Source organism: Hemiscyllium ocellatum, chromosome 30, assembly GCF_020745735.1.
Source record: "Hemiscyllium ocellatum isolate sHemOce1 chromosome 30, sHemOce1.pat.X.cur, whole genome shotgun sequence".
NCBI classification, from domain to species: domain Eukaryota; kingdom Metazoa; phylum Chordata; class Chondrichthyes; order Orectolobiformes; family Hemiscylliidae; genus Hemiscyllium; species Hemiscyllium ocellatum.
The window spans coordinates 50,574,598-50,594,845 of NC_083430.1; the positions used below are offsets into that span (position 1 = coordinate 50,574,598).

The following is a 20,248-nucleotide window of genomic DNA, read 5'->3' on the forward strand; positions in this document are numbered from 1 at the left end:
CCACTCCAGCCATGTGAATCTATTTCGATTCTGATTATGTTTTCATTGAAACAGTCAGTCATTTCAGTTCCCCCTCTCCAGCAGAACTCAAAGATCCATCACACTCTTTGTTTATTCTCAATCGCTCTGAATTTCATCTGAATTTTTAAATATGTGCCCTTACTCTGTCAGGTGTCAGACAAATATCATGAGTTAATTGGTTGATGGTTTGAGCCATTATTCCAGCAGCTGGCAGCTTGTCAGCAGGATATTTAATTATGAAGGGCCCAACTTTGGAAGGGGCTGTGGCATGGTTTCGTCATGTCCTTACCAGTTTAAAAAAAGGCAGCTTTTGTTTTATGAGTAGATTAAATCTGTCGTCAGCCACACGTGGGCCAGTATTGCCACATGGTGAACAATTGCAGGAGTACTTGAAAGGAAATATTTTTGCAGGAGATTGGGATTTAATTGGAGAGCACTTTCGACTCACCAGCAGAGGCACAATAGATTGAATTATCCCCTGCTGTGCTATATGATTCAAATTTCCCCAGCCCTTCTTAGGATATCAAGCATGAGCTTGTCTCATCTGAAAAATGCAAATTACTAGCTAACAGAATCCCCACAGTATGGAAGCAGGCCATTCAGCCCAAGCAGTCCATACTGACCCTCCAAAGATCATCCTACCCAGACCCACCCCTGTAACCCACCTAGCCTGCACATCCCAGGACACTGGGCAATTTAGCATGGCCAGTCCACCTTAACCTGCACAGCTTTGGACTGTGGGAGGAAACCGGAGCAAACCCAAACAGAGAGAATCTACAAGCTCATACAGACCTGAGGGTGGAATCAAACCCTGATCCCTGGCACTGAGGGGCAGCAGTGCTAACCACTCAGCCACCCCACATTAACAAAGCAATGCCTGCAGGCTGTAACCAATAAATGTATTTTGAGGAATCAGACGATGAAGCAGGTGGCTCTGTAGCACAGTGGTAATGCCTTCAGGCCATCAGACACAGGTTCAAGTCCCATCTGCTCCAGAGTAGTGGAGTACCACCTCTGACCCAGTTGATTGAAAAATCTCAACAAAGAAGAATTAAAGTATAATATCTTGTATCTCCAATATCACCTTGATCTATAATAGAGTTGATGATGTGGAGGTGCTCGTGTTGAACTGGTGTGGACAAGGTCAGAAGACAGAGTTGAAAAGTGTGGCACTGGAAAAGCACAGCAGGTCAGTCCTCACTTTCTCCAAGGTCAGAGGTCACACAGCTTCACACATGATATATAACCTATGTCATGTGACTTCTGACCTACAGTAGAGTTGGCAGCTGTGTCTCATTGGGTAACACCAGTTTGGAAGGCTGTGGATTGAAGTTCCACACTAGAGACTTGACCACAAGGTTCTACACTGAAACACTTGGGCAGTGATGAGGGAGAGCTGCACTGTCAGACATACTGCCTTTCCATTTAGTGGAGATGTTAAGCCAAGAGCCTAATTGCCTACTCTCAGGTAGATTTCATGAAAAAGTAAACAATGGCGCTGTTTTAAAGAGGAGGAAAGGATTTCCCCCCAGTCCCTGGAGAGTATTAATCCCTCAACTGATATCACAACAACAGATGATCAGTGTAATGGTGTGCTAAATGGACACATTGCTGTGTTTCCAACACCACAGCAATGGCTAACCTTCAAAAACTATGAAACTCAACATAGAAATTACAAGTCTTTCTCTTCTTTCCAATGATCAGAAAGCAGTGATAATAGGATCAGTCCACATGGTGTTGAAATGCTTGTTAATTGTCAGGACTTATGGATAATCTTTTGTAGACCTTCATCGAATGGTGTTTCACAGGGAAGATATGGCTTTCGACTGGTCTCACAAACTTCAGATTGTCATTTAGAATCAAAGCCTTAGGAATGGTTCTCCAGGATTAATCAGTTGAAATGCCAATGACCCAAGCCCCTGAGAGGTTAGCACACTTGAAAATATCAAGGAGGAGAAAGGTTGTAGAATCAGTAATACCCTAACCCCACTGAAGCTTCCCAGGAGCTTCAATCAAGTACTAGAGTTTTTACAATAAGCGAATCAATGTCCTCTAGTGAACACAAAGATCAGAAGAAATAGATACAGGAATAGGCCATTCAGACCCTTAAGCTTGCTCCGCTGTTCAATAGGATTATGGCTGGTCAGACTTTCCTCACCTTCATTCTCCTGCCCTTTCCCCATTAACCTTGATTTCCCAACTTTTCAAAATTCTATCAATCTCTGACACATGACTCTGCCTTCAGAGCTCTCTGTCACAAGGAGTTTCAAATACTCACAATCCTCTGACAGAATAAATCCCTCCTTATCTCAGTCTTCAATTGGTGTCCCTTTATTCTGGTCTGAGACTCTCCCATGAGGGGAAATGTCCTCTCAGCGTTTACCCTTGACAACCCAATACATTCCAATGAGATCTCCTCTCATTCTTCTAAACTCCAGTGAGTACAGTACCAACTTGTTTGCTCACAAGACAATCCTTCCATACCAGGGATGGTCCTCATGAATCTTCTCTGAATTAAAGCCTTCCTTAAATAAGGGATCTAAACCTGCTCATAGAACTCCCAATATGGTCTCACCAATACCTTGTAGAGTTGCAGTGAAACCTCCCTGTGCTTATACTCCCTTGAAATAAGACCCAAGATTCCAATAGCTTTCCTGATTACCTGTTAACCCTGTGTGCTAGCTTTCTGTGTTTTGTGCACAAGAATTCCCCCAAATCCCTTTGTGTTGAGTCTGCAGGTTGAGTCCATGGTTAAGAAAGCAAATGTATTGTTATCACTTGTGTCAAGAGGATTGGAATATAAAAGCAGTGATGTGTTACTGAGACTTTATAAAGCTCTAGTTAGGCCCCATTTAGAACACTGCGTCCAACTTTGGGCCCCACACCTCAGGAAGGACATACTGGCACTGGAGCATGTCCAGTGGAGATCCACACGGGTGATCCCTGGAATGGTAGGCCTAACATATGATGAACAGTTGAGGATCCTGGGATTGTATTCATTAGAGTTTAGAAAGTTGAGGGGAGATCTATCAGACACTTACAAGATAATGCATGGCTTAGAAAGGGTGGACGCTGGGAAATTGTTTCCATCAGGTGGGGATACTAGGGCCCCTGGGTACAACCTTAGAATTAGAGGGAGTCAATTTAGAATGGAAATGGGGAGACATTTCTTCAGCCAGAGAGTGGTGGGCCTGTGGAATTCATTGCCACGGAGCCCGGTGGAAGTCAGGATGTTAAATATCTTCAAGGCAGAGGTTGATAAATTCTTGATCTTGCAAGGAATTAAGGGCTATGGGGAGAGTGCGGGTAAGTGGAGTTGAAATGCCCATCAGCCATGATTGAGCGGCAGAGTGGACTCAATGGGCCGAATGGCCTTACTTTCACTCCTATTTCTCATGGTCTTATCTTGAAGCTTTCTGCAGTTCTTCTCCAGTTAAATAATATTATTCCTTTGTTCTCCCTTCCAAAATGAACAATTTCACATTTCCCACATGACACTACTTTTGCCCTTACTTAATCTGTCAATATCACTCATCCATCATAGTGTCATAGAATCATGCAACTCAGAAACAAATCCTTCAGTCCATTCATCCATGCTGACCAAGTCTCCCAAACTAAACTAGTCCCACTTGCCTCAATTGGTCCATATCCCTCTAAACCTTTCCTATTCATGTATCTGTCCAAATGTCTTTTAAATGTTGTAACTGTACCTACATTGACCACTTCCTCTGGCAGCTCATTCCACATATGAACCATTCTCTGTGTGAAAATGTTGCCCCGAAAGTCCCTTTTAAATCTTTCTCCTCTTGCCTAAAATATGCCCTCTAGTTTTTGAACACCCTACCTAGGAGAAAGACCTTTGCTATTCACCTTATCTATGCCCCTCACAATTTTATAAATCTTTGTAAGGGTCACCCCTCAACATCCTAAGCTCCAGTGAAAACAAAATCCCAGCCTCTCATCATGACTCAGTCCTGGCAACATCCTTGTAAATCCCCTCCAATGTAAGAATATCCTTCCTTTGGCAGAGACACCAGAACTGTACACAGTACTCCATAAGTGGCCTCACCAGCGTCCTGGGCAATTGCAACATGACACCCCAACTCCTTTATTCAAGTTTGAGCAATGAAGGCAAGTTTGCTAAACATCTTCTTAACCATCTTGTCAACATGTGACACCACTCTCAAAAACCTATGTACCTGAACCTCCTAGGTCTCTCTGTTTGACAACACCACCCAGGGCCTTACCATTAACTGTATAAGTCCTGTCTTTGTTTGTTTTACCAAAGTGCAATACTTGCATTTAACTAAATTAAACTCTCTCTACCACTCCTCAGCCCATTGATCGAATTGATCAAGATCCCTTTGTAATCTTAAATAGCCTTCTTCACTGTCCACTGTACCACTAATTTTGGTGTCATCCACCAACTTACCTACAATGCCTCCTAAAATCTCATTACTCTTCTGTCATTTCAGTTTCAGATGATGGCCCACAGGGGGAGACATCCAAGAGATAAGCTTTCTTTTGCTCAGATTTTCTTTAGCAGAGGGGGGGTTTTGAATAGCATAGTTTTGAAGTCATTGGTGAAAGACATGATGGGGGGGTTGAGAAGTGATTTCTTCACCTGGAGTATGATAAGAGATCTGGAACTCACAAGCAGAGAGAGTGGTAAAGGCAGAGACCACTGTCACGTTTTTTAAAAAATATTTGAATGTGCACATGAAGCCTTGTTCAGTGGAATCCTCAAGCCAAACAAGGAGGCTTCCCAACCAACCAGATTAAAGGATTCTCATTGAGGGACGGAGAATCTAAACCAGGAAGTATAAAGCACCATGAAATGGGCTAAATCTGAATAGTACAAAGAAAATGGAATAAAGATCAGAAACAACAAATGGGATTAACAGGGTGTTCCTTTTTAGTGTGTTTTCACATACACACTGGGCAAGCATCGGGTCAGAAGGATGGCAGGGGGAGTTAAAAGGTACAGGAAAAAATGTAAAATGAAACCTATTTTTCTCCAAATTCCCAATTATTACAGCAATATAGTCTTTAATGTACCAATCTCAACTTTCAGAGTGTTTTTTTACTGGGGAGCAAGTGAGCAAATACCCCATCTGCATGTCATTGTATTATTTTCATTCCCAGATCTATCATCAAGGACTATTAGTGTGCACGCTATGCAAATGCAAGGTATCGCTGGCAGGAACATCAGATTTCTGCCTTTAAACACACGTTTGCAGATGCCAGTGGCTGCAGTTCTGATTTATTGCATGCCTCACCATTACCATTAATGCAAAATACCTTTTTGTTGTTTTTTTTTGCAGAGAAGGATGAGCAAAAGTGCTCCACAAAAACAACACTAACCACTGGGAAGCCAGTCAGTTCATCAGCCTGCAATGGCCCTGGAAGCTGCCTGTGCCACCCTCCATTATGGAAACCCAGAGATAACGGATTACCTCTGGGGAACTCACTTTCATGTCGTAACCTGCTGGTGTAACATCATTAAGACCCAACACTCAGATCTAACGAAACCTCCCATCAGCAAGTCACAGAACCCAGATTAGGTAACCCTATTTTGGAAGAAAAACCGCAATGCGCAAACAGGATTGCACCACAACGGACTCGAAATTTGGAGAAATTAATAAACTGTCCAGGAAGCAGGGCAATTAAATAAACTTCCAGATGCTTGTGACATCTGTATTCCCACAGTAGATGCTGAATTGTTGCACAGCAGAGCCATGTGCCTCATGTGCCCTCTGCTGGCAGGGTTGAGGATAAACACCCGACTTACAGAAGACAAAAAATCCACCGTTCATACTGCATTTTCATGCCTAACCTTTAACATAAATACTATCAAATTTCTACTGGATAGAATGGCTAGGGAAAAGCATTTTCTGTTCAGAAATAGATCAAAAACCAGATGGTTTAGTTACAAAGTATTTTGCGATGGAAGCAAATGCAACATGGGAAGAAACCCAGGCCATCACAGAAGCCAACCTCCCATCCATGGACTCCACTGAAACCTTTCAACGCCATGGAAAGGCTGCCAACATTATCACAGGCCTCTCCCACCCCAGTAATACTCTCTTTAACCTCTTCCATCAGGCAGAAGATACAGAAGCTTGGACACACACACACACCAGCAGATACAAGGACAGCTTCTTTCCTGCAGTTATTTGACTGATGAACGGTCCGCTCTAATTTCAAATCTGATGTTGATCTTGCTTTGTGCACCTCCTGTTCTGCTGAAACCTGTGTGCCTTGCTCTTCTAAGATCTGTATGTCCTTGTTTGCTATGATCTGCTTGTGCTGCTTGCAAAACAAAACTTTTCAGTGTACTTAGATACATGTGACAAAAATAAATCAAAGAAATGAGTATTTAGAGTCTGAAATATGCTGCATGGAAATGGGAAGGAGGCAGGTTTAGTGGAGGCATTCAAGAGGGGCATTGGATGGTTATTTAAATTAAAACATTGCATAGAGTTGCAGGGAAAAGAGCAGAGTTTAAATGCTCAGAGAGCTGGTACAGGTGGGGTAGGCTGAATGGCTGTCATTAACAATTTTGCAATTTTGTGAATCTCATGAAGAGATTGTGTGCATCAATTAAAATAAAACAAAAGGTATTTCCTGAGAGTGCTCGAGCGATGGAAACACTGAGGACAGTAAAAGGACGACAAAGGATACAAGATAGTCATGTGAAGGTCAGCGAACATAATGTGTTTATGAGACATTTTAATTTTCACACAAATTTCCTAAAATGTTCTACTTTTAGGAAAATAAAACAGCTTATGTAATAAAGCAAATGTATTCCCAAGATGTAGTTAAGGACATTTTTCTCTATCAATATGTCGTCCAATAGACAGAGAACAGGCCATACCACATTAATAATGAGTAAGTAATTAGTGGACAATCCTATGATTGTAAATAGTGGCATAATAGTTAAACTTTATGTAAGACTTGAGAGAGAGAAAAGAGTCATATCCAAGGTTTAAGATCTAAGCAAACAGAGAAAAGATGAGAACTGAATTCACCACAGTATACTGGGCTGAAGTGCTAATGAATTGACCTGCTGTGTGACATATTCAAAAACAATTCGGATGGTATAGAATTACCACATGCCTCTAAAAGTAGAAAGTCAAAGGTTCCATATCATTAACAGACAATACAGTACTAGCATTAGAGAGGGTCTTCAAATGAAGATGATGCCCTTCATCTTAAGAACATAAGATTTTGAATATTGGATTGTATCAATATTTTTGGTTCAACATAAAATGAGAAAGAGAAGTAAAGGCAAATGGGGCAATGATAGTAATAAGAAAATGGCAGACTTGTTATATGATAGTAATCACAGAGAGTGCTGGAGAAACTCAGCAGGTCTGGCAGCATCTTGGAGAGGGAAACAGAGTTCATGTTTCAAGTCCAATACAACTCTTTTTCAGAACTGAAGGATGTAGAAAAATTGATTTCTCTGTACTTTTGACAGAGACAGACGTAACCTAAAAGTTAGTGAAAAATTATTGATTTTTTCTTGAGAAAGTGAAGATGATTAATGAGGGAAAAGCAGTTGATGTTGTCTACATTGACTTCAGTAAAGCCTTTGACAAGATCCCTTGCTGCAGACTGGTACAAAAGATGAAGTTACATTTTATCAGGATGAGCTGGCAAGATGGTACAGAATTGGCTCAGTCATAGAAGACAGAGGGTAGCAATGGAAGGTTGCTTTTCGGAATAAAGGGCTGTGACTAGTGGTGGCCCACGGGGATCAGTGCTGGGACCTCTGCTGTTCATGATCTACATCAGTGATTTGGAGGAAAGTGTAGCTGGTCTAATTAGTAAGTTTGCAGATGATACAAAGATTGGTGGAATTGCAGATAGTGAGGAGGATTGTTAGAAGATACAGCAAGGTATAGATCAGTTGGAGGCACGGGGAGAAAAATGGCAGATGGAGTTTAATCCAGACAAATGTGAGGTGATGCATTTTGGAAGGTCAAGTTCAAGTGGAAATTACAGAGTGAGTGGCAGAACCCTTAGGAGTACAGTAGCGCCTCGACATACGAACGACCCTGTTCATGAACAAATCGGTTTAAGAAGCGGATTGTATGTAAAATTTTGCTTCAACATACGTACAAAATTCAAGGTACGAACGAAGGTACAAATGCAAAAAGCCCGTGTGCGACCACGTGGCTTCATTGTTCTGCTTTGCTACACGCGCTTTGAATGCAAAAGCTCTCGGGCCCCACGTGATCTCATTCAGTTCATCTTTTGCACGCGCGCTGTGAACATCATTTGTTGCTACGTCCAAGCATTCTTACACTTTTTTTGTTTTTTGTATTAAATTAGCCCTCATTATGGCTCCCAAGAAAGTGAAAAGTGGTAGTGATAGTGGTGTTAAGAAGCCTAAACGTATTACTGTGGAAACAAAGAAGGAAATAATAGCTAAACACGAGAATGGTGCTCGCGTATCTGATCTCGTTAAGCAGTACGACATGGCAAAACGGATAAATTGGAATTACATTAATTCAAATGGGAAAAATTGATTCAGTTTGCGAACTTTTCGGTTGGCAAACTGGCTCCCGGAACTGATTAAGTTCGTAAGTCGAGGCTCTACTGTATTGATATGCAGAGGCATCTGGGTGTGCAGGTCCACAGATCACTGAAGGTGGCAGCGCAGATAGATAAGGGAGTAAAAAAGGCTGATGGCATGTTTGCCTTCATCGGAAGGAGCACTAAGTATAAGGATAGACAAGTTATGCTGCAGTTTTGTAGAACGTTAGTTAGGCCATACTTGGAATATTGCGTACAGTTCTGGTCATCATACAACCAGAAGGATGTGGATGCTTCAGAAAGGGTACAGAAAAGGTTTACCAGGATGTTGGGGGATTTTAGCTGTAAAGAAAGGTTGGATAGATTGGGATTGTTTTCACTGGAACACAGAAGGTTAAGGGTTGACCTGATAGAAGTTTATAAGATTGTGAATGGCATGGATTAAGTGGAAAGTATGAGGTGTTTTCCCAGGGTGGACAGATCAATTACTGGGGCACACAGGTTTAATGAAAGAGGTGGGCAGAAGTTTAAAAGAGATGCGTGAGGCAAGTGTTTCACAAAATGGCGGGGAGTGCCTGGAACACACTGCCAGTGGAGGAGTTGGAAGCAGACACAATAGCAGCATTCAGGAGGCACCTGGACAAATACATGAACAGGAAGGGGACAGAGGGATATGGACCCTATAGGTGAAGAGAGTTTCAGAATGGAAGGACAAAATGTGTTGGCGCAGGCTTGGATGGCTGAAGGGCCCGATCCTGTGCTGTATTGTTCTTTGAATTTGAAAAATGGTAATATTGAAAATAATTACACTTAAATTATTTTCAGCAAAAGAAAAACTTACATTTAAATAGCACCTTTTATGACATCTCAATGAGCTTCACTGTCACAATGAAGTACTTTCAAAGTTTTAGTCCCATTTTTCAATGTAGGAAAACAGCTGCTAATTCGTATACAGTAAGATTTCACAAGAAACAATAATGACATGATGCTTTTAGGTTGCTGATGGAGAAATAATCAGTCAAGACATTGGGCAGAACACTCATGGCATTCACTCAGAATTAGCTCACGGGAATGTATATCTCCACCTGAGCCACGGCTGACAAAGCTTTACAGCAGGCAACAAAGGAGCTCCTCATCTGTAAGGTGTTGCTGTGGGGCAGCCATACCTACTACCTTCAACATCCACACCAATCACTACTGACACACAGCATCAGCAGTTTGTACCATCTACAGGATATACTGCAGTAACTCAGCAACATTCCTACAGCTGACTCTTCCAAGTCCATGATCTCAGTGGAAGGGTCACTGGGCCCGAAATGTTAAGTCTTTCTCTGCAAAGGTGCTGCCAGACCTGCTGAGTTTTTCCAGCAACTTCTGTTTAAGTTCTCCTCCAAGCCAGTCACCATCCTGCCTTGGAAATATATCAAACAAACTAGGACCCGTGGACACAGCCTTAGAATTAGAGGGGGTCAATTCAGAACAAAAATGCGGAGACACTTCTTCAGCCAGAGAGTGGCGGGCCTGTGGAATTCATTGCCGCAGAGTGCAGTGGAGGCCGGGACGCTAAATGTCTTCAAGGCAGAGATTGATAAATTCTTGATGTCACAAGGAATTAAGGGCTAAGGGGAGAATGCTGATAAGTGGAGTTGAAATGCCCATCAGCCATTATTGAATGGCAGAGTGGACTCGAAGGGCCGAATGGCCTTACTTCCACTTCTATGTCTTATGGTGCTATCGTCCTGTATCACCCTTCCTTCAGTGTCGGTGGGTCAAAATCCTGGAACACGCTCCCTAAGGGCATTGTGGGTCTCTCTATACCAGAATGTCTACAGCAGCACACGTAACATGCCTTGCCATCACCTGCATTTCCTCTAATATTCTTAACAGTTACACAAGGATAGCAGCCCATGCATAGCAGAAATTTCCAGAATTCGAAATCAATGCTGCAATCAGCAGGGTGACACACTGGGGCAACATGTGAAGTTTAAAGGGAACATTGCTCATCATCACCTTCCCCAGGACAGTTAGCATGGGCAATAAGTGCTGGCCAGAGACAGCCACAGACCATGAACAAATAACACAAAACCAAGTGCACCCTAAGGATGGATAAATCTGAAGGGATTAGTGTGAAGCTGCCAATGGATGGTCGAATAATAGTGAGAGGCTGTAACAGAGCTAATTTCCCACGGAAAAGCTTTTAAAAAAGGAGGCTCATATTTTCAGAATAAATGACTAAATCTGATTTTTGAACACGTAACTACTCTCGAAATTATTATTTAACCCTCAGTTTATTATAAAGAACTCTTTGAGCACTCATTTAAAGAAATTAACTTTCTGTTGCAAATCACAGCAATGCCAATGTGTGTGTGTGAATCTATCCAAACAGGACCTGAGTGCATTACAGACAGAAAACTGCATAAACAAAATACATAGCCACAAATTACAAACACAAAATGTTGGAACACATTAAGAAAATGAGGCCAAAGCAAGGAATTACCCCAGAGATCAAAGTCATGGATGTTAAATGACAGGAGAACTTGGAGAGAATCTAAAGTATAACGTGTAACATTTCAGAATGTTTAACTACAGCAGGGATTTGTGTATAACTTGTTCCAATGGTAGGGGGTAAGAGATAAGGTTGTGGGGGGGGGGGGGGGGGGGGGGGGGCGGGGGGAAACAGTACATTAGCTCTATGTGGGTCAGTCGGTAACACAACCCTGTTGAAACAATGGGGTTTCTTAATGGGTTAGTAATACTGATCCCCCAAACAGATCTGGGAAAAGTCTAAGATTTGTAACATTGGACACGTGGCAAATCATAAGAACCCAGGAGAGGGTGGAAAAATCGAAACTGTAAACGGACAGTTCCCCAAGTGTGAAACACATTCCATCCTGGAGTCGGTTCACAAGTAGATTGTACACAAATTGGAAGACAGTGCAGGAGGATGTAACGCAGCTGTTTTAAGTACAGGAGGTACCTCGACTATCTGAATTTCGGATTATCCAAACAAGATCGCAAGGTCCCGATGCTTGGCTAAACTGTGTTATCCGGTATTCGATTATCCAACAAAACACTCCCTGCCCACGTTGTTCAGATAATCGAGGTTCCTGTGTAAAAGAAATGTTCCTATATCGGGTCTTTAATATGAAAACTGTATGGGATCATGTTCATGCCTACAAATTAGTCGGATATTTGTAAACCAGGGACTCCTTGTGTCTATACCAACATGCATATTCACAAATTTAAGGTCAAACATGAGTCACTCTAGCACTCACAGCTCAGAATCTGACATCTGTGGGTTTAACTGTCTCTATGGTCTTGAAATAAACAGTCCATCTTGACATTGCTGTGTTGAAGATGTCGTCTTAGGGCTAAAGGGATCAAAGCGTACGGGGAGAAAGCAGGAACAAAGGACCAAGTTGGATGACCAGCCATGACCATACTGAATTGTGGAGTAGTTCCAAAGGGCCGAATGGCCTACTCCTGTTCCTATTTTCTATATTTCTCTCAGACGAGACATGAAACCACAGTCCCATTTGCTCTCTCAGGTAAAGGATCCTATGGCTTCATTTCAAAGGATAGACCTTTGGTGTTTTGGTCAATATCTTTTAATTAACACCTTAAGTCAAATTATTCGGTCGTTATCACATTGCTATTTGTGGACACTTGCTGTGCAGCTCCTGCATTCATACATCACACAGTGATAACGTGGCAAAGCAGCTGAGTTGGCTACAAAGTGAATTTTTGGCGGTCATGAAAGGTGATATACAAATATAAGTCTTTCTTCGATATCGTTTACATTTTAGCTCCAGCAGACAGTAGCATCGGTGCATTGACAGCAGCATCGGTGCATTGACAGCTTAGTTCAGTCATTGAGCTCTCAAGCAGCCCTACTGCTCTACAATAGACAGCCCGACTACATTTACTGTGGAGTCTGAAAGGTTACATTTGTAGTTGATGTTCCATTAAAAAAAAATCAGAACAAGTGTACCACAAACCTTGTAATATTTTGTTGTGTTTCATTTTCATTTGTGTCCATAAAATCTTTAACAAAAACAGGAGTTGCTGGAAAAGCTCAGCAAATCTCACAGCATCTGTGGAGAGAAATCAGAGGTCATGTTTCAGGTTGAGTGACCATTCCTCACAGCTGGGGAAACCATTCTGAGGAGGGGTCACCTGACCTGAAACATTAACACTGACTGCTCTCCACAGATGCTGCCAGACCTGCTGAGATTTTCCAGCAACTTTTGTTTTTGTTTCTGATTTACAGCATCCACAGATCTTTTGGCTTTTACTTAAAATCTCTGCTGTGCTGATGAAAAATCTTAAACCAGATCTGTTGTGCATCGGTATTGAATTCACTGACAAATGCTGGAATCGTAGATTCAAAATTTCGCCAATATCACCCTCGACTCTGAATACACTTGACAACTGTGAAATTTCAGTCACCTTTAGCTCAATGAGTATTTAAACTGATTTTTCAGCAGTCACTAAATGTTAGGAGAGAGTTACTGCAATTGCTCCTTCTAGCAAACATCTCTTTCCTTAGTTTTGACAATGGGTCACTTGAATTGTTAACTCTGCTTCTCTCTCTCTCTCTCCCCACAGATTCTGCCAGGTCTGTTGAGTTTCTCCAGCATTTTCTGTCTTTGTTTGTTTCAGACCTCCAGTGTTCACAATTCTTTTATGTTCTCAGTGAAAGCTCCATTGTATCCAGCAAAGGAACTCAAACATTACAAAGATAAGAAAAATGATCACAGCTGGAAATACCCAGCAGCTCAGTCAGCATCAGTGGACAGAGAAAAAGCATTAACATTTCAGGTTAATGACCCTTCGTTGGAACAGGGGAACGTTTAAGATGGAGTTGGTTTGAAGCAACACATGGGACATGGATAAAAAGTCTACTCTGCTTGGAGGAGCAGAGCGACTGAATGAGTTAATCGCACACAGCCAAACGATGGGACAAGAAATGAAACAATCAAAAGAAACTGCGCTAATGTTTCAAGTCTAAAGACTCTTCAGCAGAACTGAAACCCGGAACGGCTCAGTAGCGAGCACTGCTACCTCACAGTGCTGGGGACCCATGTTCAATTCTAGCATTGGATGAGTGTGTGTGTGGAGATTGCACATTCTTCCAGTGTCTGCGTGAGCTTCTTCCCACAGTCCAAAGATATGTAGGGTAGGGTGGGATGCTGTTCGAAGGGTTGGCGTGCACTTGATGGGCTGAATGGCCTCGATGCACACTGTAGGGATTCTTTGATTTCAAAGAAGAGTCTTTGAACTCAAAACATTAACTCTATTTCTCTCTCCTCAGGTGATGCCCAACCCCCTGAGTTCCAGCAAATATTTATGCTCTTATTTTATACTCTCCACCCTCTCACAATTTTACCTTGCCCCATTCCTTGATTAAAACCTATTACAGACCGTCTCCAAATTGTGAATGGGCTCCCTTCTGCAATCTGTTCGCAAGTCCATTGTCAGGCAAGTCAGAACACAACGCAGGATAGTTCAGAGGTGCTGTTGGTAAGTACAGGAAATGTTCACGTCAGGTCTTTAAAACTACACCCTTGTACAAGATGACGTTCACAGGTCGGATGTTTACAGATTGAGGACTACCCTGTGTGTATCTCTCACTTATTTCCAAGCTGTTGACAGAAGATCATCGCCCTAAGATGTTCGTTTTGTTTCTGTCTCCACAGATACTGCCAAACTTGCTGAGTATTTCCTGCATCTTCTGGTTTTCCGTCCAACCTCCAGCATCCGCAGTCTCTATTTCTCAGTTGTGGTTGGAAATTTAAATCCCGAAAGAAGACTTTGGTACACTGCTCCCAGGAGTTTCAATTCAAGTTTAACAAATTCCAAACGTTATCAAAGAGCAATTGTTCCAAATAGTCACCCAACAAACTTCCCAAATAAGGACTTCTCATCACAGTTTCGTGATAATAGTTTTCATTTACAGTTTCGTGATAATAGTTCTAATTTTAAACTTACAAAAGCAGCTAAAAGTTTCCAGATGTATATGTTTCCAAATGTTCCAGCAATAATCCCAACGAATGAGTTCAAAGCCTAAGGGGAGGGGGGTTGAAAACTTGAATTCAGTTTAAAAAAATGAAATTAAAAAGCTGGTATCACCAGTTTCTGTACATCTTTGATAATTAGACAGTCTTTGTAATTGTCAAATTCTTGTTGGTATTTTGTACTTTGCATAGTTTTATGTAACAACTCCTGTACATGCTGAACACTGTGAACCGACGTTAGAGAAATACAACTCCTCACAGCGTTCCAGGAACACAGCTAGATTTCCTTCTTTCTTTCTGTAATAGAATCTCAGGAAGGAGGACTTAACATATCAGATTCTCCTGTGAAGAGAAATCTGCCAGGAATATTTTTAAGACACTTGGGGGCAAGGAAGTGGTGTTAACATCTCCACATGCATTTCCACTCAGAACTGAGAAAATGTTTCCTTCCCACAGATTTTTGCACGTGTGCTGAGGATGTCTTTTTTTAAAACCTTAGTGGAAGCTAGCCCAGCAATAACCCCTAAGAAACCGTTCAAAGGCCACAGCGGGTGCAGAAATCTTGAATTTGGCTCAAAACAAGAACTGAAGAAATTAAAAACAGTGTTAGTAAACGGGAGCATGAAGCTGATCAAAGAGGTTAACATGATCATCCTTATCCGGACTGCCCTGTATGCAACTCCAGTCCCACATCAAACATAGTTGACCATTAAGTGCCTTCTGAACTGACCAAGCAACTCACTGAGTTGTATTCATTCAACAGCTCCAGAAGCAGAGTTCAACTTTTTTAGATTAGATTAGGTTAGATTAGACTTACAGTGTGGAAACAGGCCCTTCGGCCCAACAAGTCCACACCGACCCGCCGAAGCACAACCCACCCATACCCCTATATTTACCCCTTACCTAACACTACGGGCAAGTTAGCATGGCCAATTCACCTGACCCGCACATCTTTGTGACTGTGGGAGGAAACCGGAGCACCCGGAGGAAACCCACGCAGACACGGGGAGAACGTGCAAACTCCACACAGTCGATCGCCTGAGTCGGGAATTGAACCCGGGTCTCAGGCGCTGTGAGGCAGCAGTGCTAACCACTGTGCCACCGTGCCGCAGATGTTTGGTCATTATGACATCACCCACTTCAACAGACTAAGACACACAAATAGAAAGTGGGACAGAACACCAGTGCTTCAACGGAGGCTCACTGATGATGTTACCTAGTATGGGGACGAAACGTCGGAGAGGAAACCTTCCAACTCAGCAAGCAAACTTACAACCTGAACTACAAATCTCCTCAAAACTCACAAAGAGAGTTTAACATCAGCTTCTCGGGGTAACACCATGTCGGTAAGGTACAGGTAAGGTAACACCATGTCGGGAAGGTAAGCCAATGAGGTTCGCAAGGAAAACGTTCCTTCAAACTGTCCCATCTTTCTTCCAAGAGTCAGGAGGATATTTCACTCAGTCCACAAAGCAATACATAAATTATAGAGGGTGCTATTCTGCCAGGAAAGCACTGCTTCTTCCAGGTTACTGCAATAATATCATTACAGTAAAAGCAAAATTCCATGAATGCAGGAAATCTGAAACACAGATTACTGGAGAAACTCATCAAATTTGGCAGCATTTGTGCAAATGTTGATTTCCCCTTGTGGGGAATGTGTGTGTTTTGAGTTATTTAGAGGGGTATACATTTTTACTTTCACAGTAAAGTGTGTGTATGTGCGCTAGCCAATTTTGCATTTTTATTAAATATGTTGTTTTGTAAACGACCAATAATTCTGCCTTCAATAAAGAAACATGGTTAATGGATTTTTTTTATATTGGGAAGTAAACAAAATAATTAAATTTTTGTTGTGATCCATTGAATAGTTGAAATAATGGGGAGGGAAACAAAAAAAAAGAAAAAAAGAAAACAAGAGAGAAGGTGAAAGAGAGAGAACAAAAGACAGAACAAATTAGTAGAGAGAGACCGAGAGACAGAGCCCTCGTTCAAACATGCTCGCAAAGTGTATTTCTGTAAGTAAAAAAGATTATAAAATGTGTCATGATCAGGCTCAAAATCCATCTTTCACCATCTGGGTTGGGGCAGTCATGATTCAAGTATAAGACAAAAAGTAAAATTTATTCATAATATTTTAAAAGCACGAAACATGTTTGAGGTTTAGAAGCTGACAGATCCAGAACTCAGGCAGAGCGTAGTGTGTCAGTGGTAATACCACCTCTTCCCCAGCCACACAAACTGTACACTCTAACGTCACACACATTTCTCCCTACACCTGGTGTAATCGCTTAGGGTCAATTTTCTCCAGATGAACTAAAGGCTTCAGCTGTTCGGAAAAATTTTTCATGTCATCTGAAACTGCATCCTGCCCGGGTGGTGCCACCACATTCAGCTCCACCAGGTACGACAGCGAGAGCGGCTCAACATTGTCAATGTTACCGGGAAGCAGAATCCGAAAGATTTTCGACACCACAATCTTCATAATTCCTTTGCGGAAAACATGTCCCTTCACCACAAACTCATGATCCATTCGGAAACCCATCTCTATCAGAAACTCGGTTAGGCCATCAGAAGTTGCAATGTCCACACAGTTTCGCACCAGTGCCGAACGGTTTTTGTCACCAATTTCCGGCTGCCCAAGGTATCGGAGGTGCCAGGGCAAACCAGGCTTGTCCACAGAGCGCCGGGCCCTTAAAATAAATGGACTTCCTTGCTGAGCTTTAAGCAGGAAAACCAGCTCATGGTCTACAAAAGTCTCTGGCTCCATATTGTCACAAAGCCCACGCAGTCGGTGGAGGAGGCTTTCCAGACTCTGGTCTAGCACACTTCCTGTGGCAATCAGAATTAATTCCAATCATTAAATAACTTTAACAAGGTGAGATTACTAAGGAAAGCACCACTTACAATAGTTAGTGATTTCATTGTCAAAAGTGTGTATCACTGAGCTTCCATTGCTTGCATTCTAACAGACACTTGGTCATACTGCATCTGAATCTTACTGAACAGAAAGACATGTTGAACTGCTAGAGGAAGTGGTAAATGCAGGAACAGTTACAACATTTCAAAAACATTTGGACAGGTACATGGACAAGAAAGGTTTACAGGGATATGGGTCAAACGCAGGCAAATGAGACTAGATTAGATTGGGAAACCAGGTCGGCATGGACAAATGGAATTCTGTTTCCATGCTAGATCACGATGTTGCCAAAGCTTTAGTGTCAATTTTTTTTTAAAAAAGAAACACAACAATTCACACCACAGAAGAAAGGGACTATGAATTGTTATGATCTTTTGAAATGTGGAATTCTTGCATTTGTCCATATCAGCAGAAACTTTGGTAAGACATCTCTCTTTTCAGCAACATTCAAATCCTACTATTCTGCATTTTCCCAAATACAAAAATAAGATTTTGTCATAATTTTTACCAAAATTGAAGATCAGAACATGCCTAATGATTCAGCATGATGAATTAAAACATTTCTACCCAGCCAGTTCCCAGGTCTGTGTGAAGCTCAGCTAGCATTCAGAGCACTATAACTGGCCTCAAACAATCCTGGTCAAGAGGAGGAAAATTGCAGACGTCCACCCGGCAGTTTACTAGCCAGTGGCAAGTTGAAAGACTCCCACACAACCATATGGTCAAGTTAAATGGTGGAAAGAAAATTTATAGGGTAATAATCAAGTATAGAATGCACTTATTGGAGCTACTTAACCTGTTTAACGTTTATTTTAAAAATACTACAATGCACCTGTTAAACTGCTGAGAGAAATTAAAATCTTATATTCCAGCCCAATGTGAACAGTCTGTAGTTCCCTGATAACATGATTAAAAATCACACAACACCAGGTTATAGTCCAATAGGTTTATTTGGAAGCACTAGCTTTCAGAGCACTGCTCCTTCATCAGGAGTTTGTCAATCACCCGAAGAAGCAGCGGTCCAAAAGCTAGTGCTTCCAAACAACTATAACCTGGTGTTGTGTGATTTTTAAACTTTGTACATGCCAGTCCAACACCAGCACTTCCAAATCCCAATAACATCAGTCATCTCTTTCTCTCTCTCTCTGTAATGAGAGCGCAGCTCTATGGCCCTCATGAACAATGGCGACTTTTCTTTATGGTTAAGGAGACACGCTTATACCCACCAGGAGCACCCTGGCAGAGCGTCTACCCAATCTGTCTCACACACCAAACACTCAAGAATAGTTTTAGCTCTGAAGCCACAGTTGTTTATCTCCTGAAATCATTTCACAGTAAAAATAATAGGGCCACATTTCATACCTTGAAGAATATATTCCATCATATTGATGGTTCCACCAATGACAGGCAACACTGTTACAGGAGGGGCCTCCATTTTGTCAAGTCTCCAGGAAACCTAACTGGGGGGATAAAAACACTGAAGAGGTTAGAATGTTTGAAAACCAGACAGATTGAAAACTAGGGTTTTAATAACATGGGGGCTAGTTTTCTGGTGGCTGATACATATACAGATATACGGGCTCAATAAATATAAGCAAGATGAGGCTGTTTGGCCCCTCGAGCCTGCTCTGCTATTCAATAGGATTGTGGCAGATCCAATATCTCTCATGTCCACTTCCCAAACAGGCTGAAGTTACCATGAAGGGCCCTCCTTCTCCACCTCACCCCTGACCCAAGGGGAGCCTCAGGTTAAACCAGCACCAGCCACACTCTCTCTGAAGAGGGAGGAGGACCAGGGGACCTGGGTAACTGTCCCATGTCAACATCAACCAGAGAGCTCTCCCCAGCACAGTCACCGTAGGTCAGGTGACAGGGCCTTGGGTCAAACGGGGAGACAATCCCAGCAACTGGGGGGGGGGGGGGGGAAGAGACAGAGGTCAGGGGTCACACAACCTGAGGGGGGGAAGAGACACAGGTCAAGGGTTGCACAACCCAGGAGAGGGTCACAGGTCAGGGGTCACACAACCCGGGGGAGGGACACAGGTCAGGGGTCACACAACCCGGGGGAGGGACACAGGTCAGGGGTCACACAATCCGGGGGAGGGACACAGGTCAGGGGTCACACAACCCGGGGGGGGGGGGAGAGACACAGGTCAGGGGTCACACAACCCGGGGGGAGAGAGACACAGGTCAGGGGTCACACAACCCGGGGGAGGGGGGGAAGATGATTTAGAAATGACGGTGTAGAGAGAGAGATGACCCGGACTGGGATCGGGGGGGGGGGGGGGGGGGGGGGGGGGGGGGAAGGGGGGGGGGAGGAGGTGAGGGACAGACTCCCCCCGTGGGGGGTGGGGGGTAGGGGGGTGTTTTGTCTCTCGGTCTCAGGACCCTCACCGGATGTGGCCCGCGTGCAGACGCTAACAGCGTCCGGGCGGAAACCGGAAACGGAACCACCGGGTGCCGCGTCATTTACGTTCCCCCTGCCCCGCCCCCTCCCCTGCGGGGCCCGCTCCCGCCCCCGCTCCCGCCCCTCCCCCGCGGGCCCGCTCCCGCCCCTCCCCTGCGGGGCCCGCTCCCGCCCCTCCCCCTGCCCCTCCCCCTCCCCTGCGGGGCCCGCTCCCGCCCCCGCTCCCGCTCCCCCGCCCCCCTCCCCCGCGGGGCCCGCTCCCGCCCCCTGCCCCCCCCCCCCGCGGGCCCGCTCCCCCTCCCCCGCCCCCTCCCCCGCGGGGCCCGCTCCCGCCCCCTG

General features: G+C 43.5%; 1 protein-coding gene across 2 annotated transcripts; it reads right to left on the minus strand.

Moving 5' to 3' along the window:
• Nucleotides 1-16,687: 16,687 nt before the first annotated feature.
• On the minus strand, nucleotides 16,688-19,981 carry med18 (mediator of RNA polymerase II transcription, subunit 18 homolog (yeast)). Of its 2 annotated transcripts, none has more exons than XM_060847396.1 (3): nucleotides 19,897-19,981; nucleotides 18,865-18,962; nucleotides 16,688-17,414 (listed from the first exon to the last, which is right to left on the minus strand). In XM_060847396.1, the coding sequence occupies exons 2-3, from the start codon at nucleotides 18,935-18,937 to the stop codon at nucleotides 16,855-16,857; spliced, it is 633 nt and encodes a 210-aa protein (XP_060703379.1). In that variant the 5' UTR covers nucleotides 18,938-18,962; nucleotides 19,897-19,981; the 3' UTR covers nucleotides 16,688-16,854. The 2 variants fall into 2 exon arrangements, with proteins under 2 accessions (XP_060703379.1, XP_060703378.1); XM_060847395.1 differs by having other exon boundaries at nucleotides 18,865-18,958; nucleotides 19,897-19,935.
• Nucleotides 19,982-20,248: the final 267 nt, after the last annotated feature.

Bases quoted from the DNA above. Each gene is read 5' to 3' on its own strand.
- med18 (XM_060847396.1), bottom strand. From the start codon at position 18,937: ATGGAGGCCCCTCCTGTAACAGTGTTGCCTGTCATTGGTGGAACCATC. The intron at 17,415-18,864 runs GTATGAAATGTG...TGATTGCCACAG, and splicing joins GATGGAATATATTCTTCAAG to GAAGTGTGCTAGACCAGAGT.